Source organism: Saccostrea echinata, unplaced genomic scaffold (genome assembly GCF_033153115.1).
Source record: "Saccostrea echinata isolate AGI-Se365-2 ecotype Australia unplaced genomic scaffold, CSIRO_AGI_Sech_v1 ptg000049l, whole genome shotgun sequence".
Classification (NCBI taxonomy): domain Eukaryota; kingdom Metazoa; phylum Mollusca; class Bivalvia; order Ostreida; family Ostreidae; genus Saccostrea; species Saccostrea echinata.
Window position 1 is genome coordinate 2,112,314 of NW_026889798.1, and position 2,790 is coordinate 2,115,103.

Here is a 2,790-nt window from a genome sequence, read left to right on the forward strand (position 1 = left end):
GAAACTCATGATACTCAGATAACCGTCAAATCGCCTCTTGTTAATTTTTTTTTTTAGTTTCTATTTTTAAATCATTTGAAGTAGAAATTTGTCGTGTGATATGAAACTTTCGCCTTAATAATCTTAACTTCTGAGCAGTATTGTGTCATTTCCGGGAAAAGGACACTTGTTGTAAACAATAATGCACAGTGGGTCCCCGCGCATACCGGAAAGTTTTCTACGCATTCCGACGAAAAAAAAAAAGCTTTAATCAGATATGGTGTAAACGGGACTTCATTTTATTCGTCTCTGACATTGCATAGGATCATGAATGAAAGCGAGGTAACAACAAACGTGACCTACAATGGTTCTATGGTTGGAGACCTCGAAGACTGGAATAGTCAAATTGCCTCGGATCGTCTACTTAACACAGTCATACTATGCTTATATTTGACCATTGGAGTGGTAGGAAATTTACTTGTAATTTTCGTATACAAATCTCGCTCGCACATGCAGACGGACAACCGTTACTTCATCTTGTTTCTGGCGGAGCTGGATCTTGGTGCTCTGATAGCAGGAGTCACTTATTCTCTGTTCCTAAATTTTTATTTTGTTCTCCCAAAAGATGGAGCAGTATGTAAGGTATTTTCTTTCCTTCTTCAAACAGGAGGAGTTACGTCGGGGATTGTATTGTTATATATCTCCATCCAGCGATACAAATTGGTCTGTAGACCGACGAGGAGACAAATTACAGCACGCCACCGAAAAATTATGTTAGCGATCAGCCTTGCTGCTGGAGCCGGCCTGTCTGCTCCTATATCAGCGTTTTACGACGTTAGCGAAGTATACAGTGAAGAAAGAAATGTCACGGGGTTCGAGTGCAGCATTGTAAAACCTACAGCTCTCCACAGTGTTATGTTCTCGATTTATAATGGTATCTTATTTCTAGCAACGATTGGCATACTGGTCACTATGACAGTTTTGTATACTTTCATTTTGAAATCAATGAAGAAAAGAAGTGCCACATTCAAAGAACGCGAAAGCCGACGGAAACAGCTACGAGAAATGGCCGATGCTAATACGGGAGATTTTTCCAGCGAGGATCTTTTAAACAGTTCATCCCAAGGCCAAACAAGTAGCAATGGACTCGAAGTAAGAAATTCCCAATTCATCCTGGTCGAACATTTGGCAAAAGAGAGGCACCCGAGATCCTCTATGATTATCGATAAAGAAGATGGTACAAAAAGTCGAGACTCAGTCTGTCAGAGAAACTCCCGTATCGATACTCAATCAAAACAGCTGACGAAACGAGGCAGAAAAGCTAGCTATCAAGCTGTAAAGAACCATTTTTCAACACATCGATATTCTTACATCTTTATATCGATATCATTCTTTTTTGCGATATCGTACATTCCAACAGTGATCGTGTCTGCTATAGAATCGCGATCACGATACTTTTGGATTAACCAATCATACTCTGCCCTTCAGATTTTCTTGATTCTGCGCAGGATGTATATTTTCAACCACATTGTTAATCCAATAATTTATGGCTATTTTGATCGATCTTTTCGTAGGGAAGTGAAGAAATTACTACGTAAAGTGTTGTGCGGTCTGGTGAAAACCGAAAATAACAGTTTGTCGGACAAGACAAGTGGAAACCACTACTAATCTTTGGGATTATGTTAAATGAACTTTTATCTTATTTTGAGGCATGATGTTTAAGCCCCCCCCCCCCCCCCCCCACACACACACACACAATCTCTGCCATCGTGAGAAGAAATCTTTGAATTTAATTTTCTGCTGCTTGTATTATACTGGTATTTTAATTGGAACTCTTCATAGTAATTAAACCAATGTCCATGAAAAATATCAACAAATTTTTCTTTAAAAAAAAAAAAAATTAAGAATCAATAAACTTTTTGTGATCATCGCTTCCAAATTATTCTTGGAAAAAACATTTTCAATTCTAAGAGTAGGTTTTGTCTAAATACAGAGACATTCTAATGCGGACGCAATACCTTACTCACTTAAAATTGCCACAAGATTTTTCTTTCCTGCGAGTCATCAAAATATTTTTGTGCAAGTACAAACGTACTTTCGTATTATGACTCAGTGAAACGTATGGAATGAATTAATAAAAGTACTTGCGTAAGACATAATTATTCATGCTTGTGATAGGTTGAATTAAGCTGGATCTTGCATGTATAGTGTATACTACATGTCCTAAAGATTTAACTTGAGAGCAATGAGATACACGTATTTCATTTATCTGATTTTTATTTACATTTTTGTTTACTTAGTTTCTTTACTTGCTGTCATGTGTATTGTTTAGTGTATGAAATTGTCATTTATTAGATATAACGTTAGACAGATTTGTTTTTATGTTAAGCCCATTTCGAGTTCTAATGAAGTACATTGAAAAATGTTCATGCACTTTCTTTGCATTGGATATAAGGTCCATTAAGGTAGCCCGATCCATCAGCAGTTAAGTAATTGAAAATGCTAACAAAAACGTCTCTGAATATTCACAAAGTAATATGTATTTTCCCATGGTATTTCTTCTAAGTTCATCAATATAGTTAATCATATCATATAGGGAAAATTATCAAATCTAAAATATATATACAGGAAACGTGAATGAAAGCACCATCTATGCATTTTCTAATTGTAAATTGATCAACAAATATATTTTAGAATAAAAAGAATTATAGGTATCTATGCATTCGGGGAAAACTGCGTTTTTTATACCTACATGGTATATTAGTTTTTATATTTTCTTCAATTATTATATAAAACATGGTATAAAAGCTT

General features: G+C 35.6%; 1 protein-coding gene across 1 annotated transcript; it reads left to right on the plus strand.

Moving 5' to 3' along the window:
* Positions 1-255: 255 nt before the first annotated feature.
* Positions 256-1,706, plus strand: LOC133203214 (cholecystokinin receptor type A-like). Its single transcript, XM_061339044.1, has one exon. It carries the CDS (start codon positions 307-309, stop codon positions 1,645-1,647), a length of 1,341 nt encoding a protein of 446 aa, XP_061195028.1. The 5' UTR covers positions 256-306; the 3' UTR covers positions 1,648-1,706.
* Positions 1,707-2,790: the final 1,084 nt, after the last annotated feature.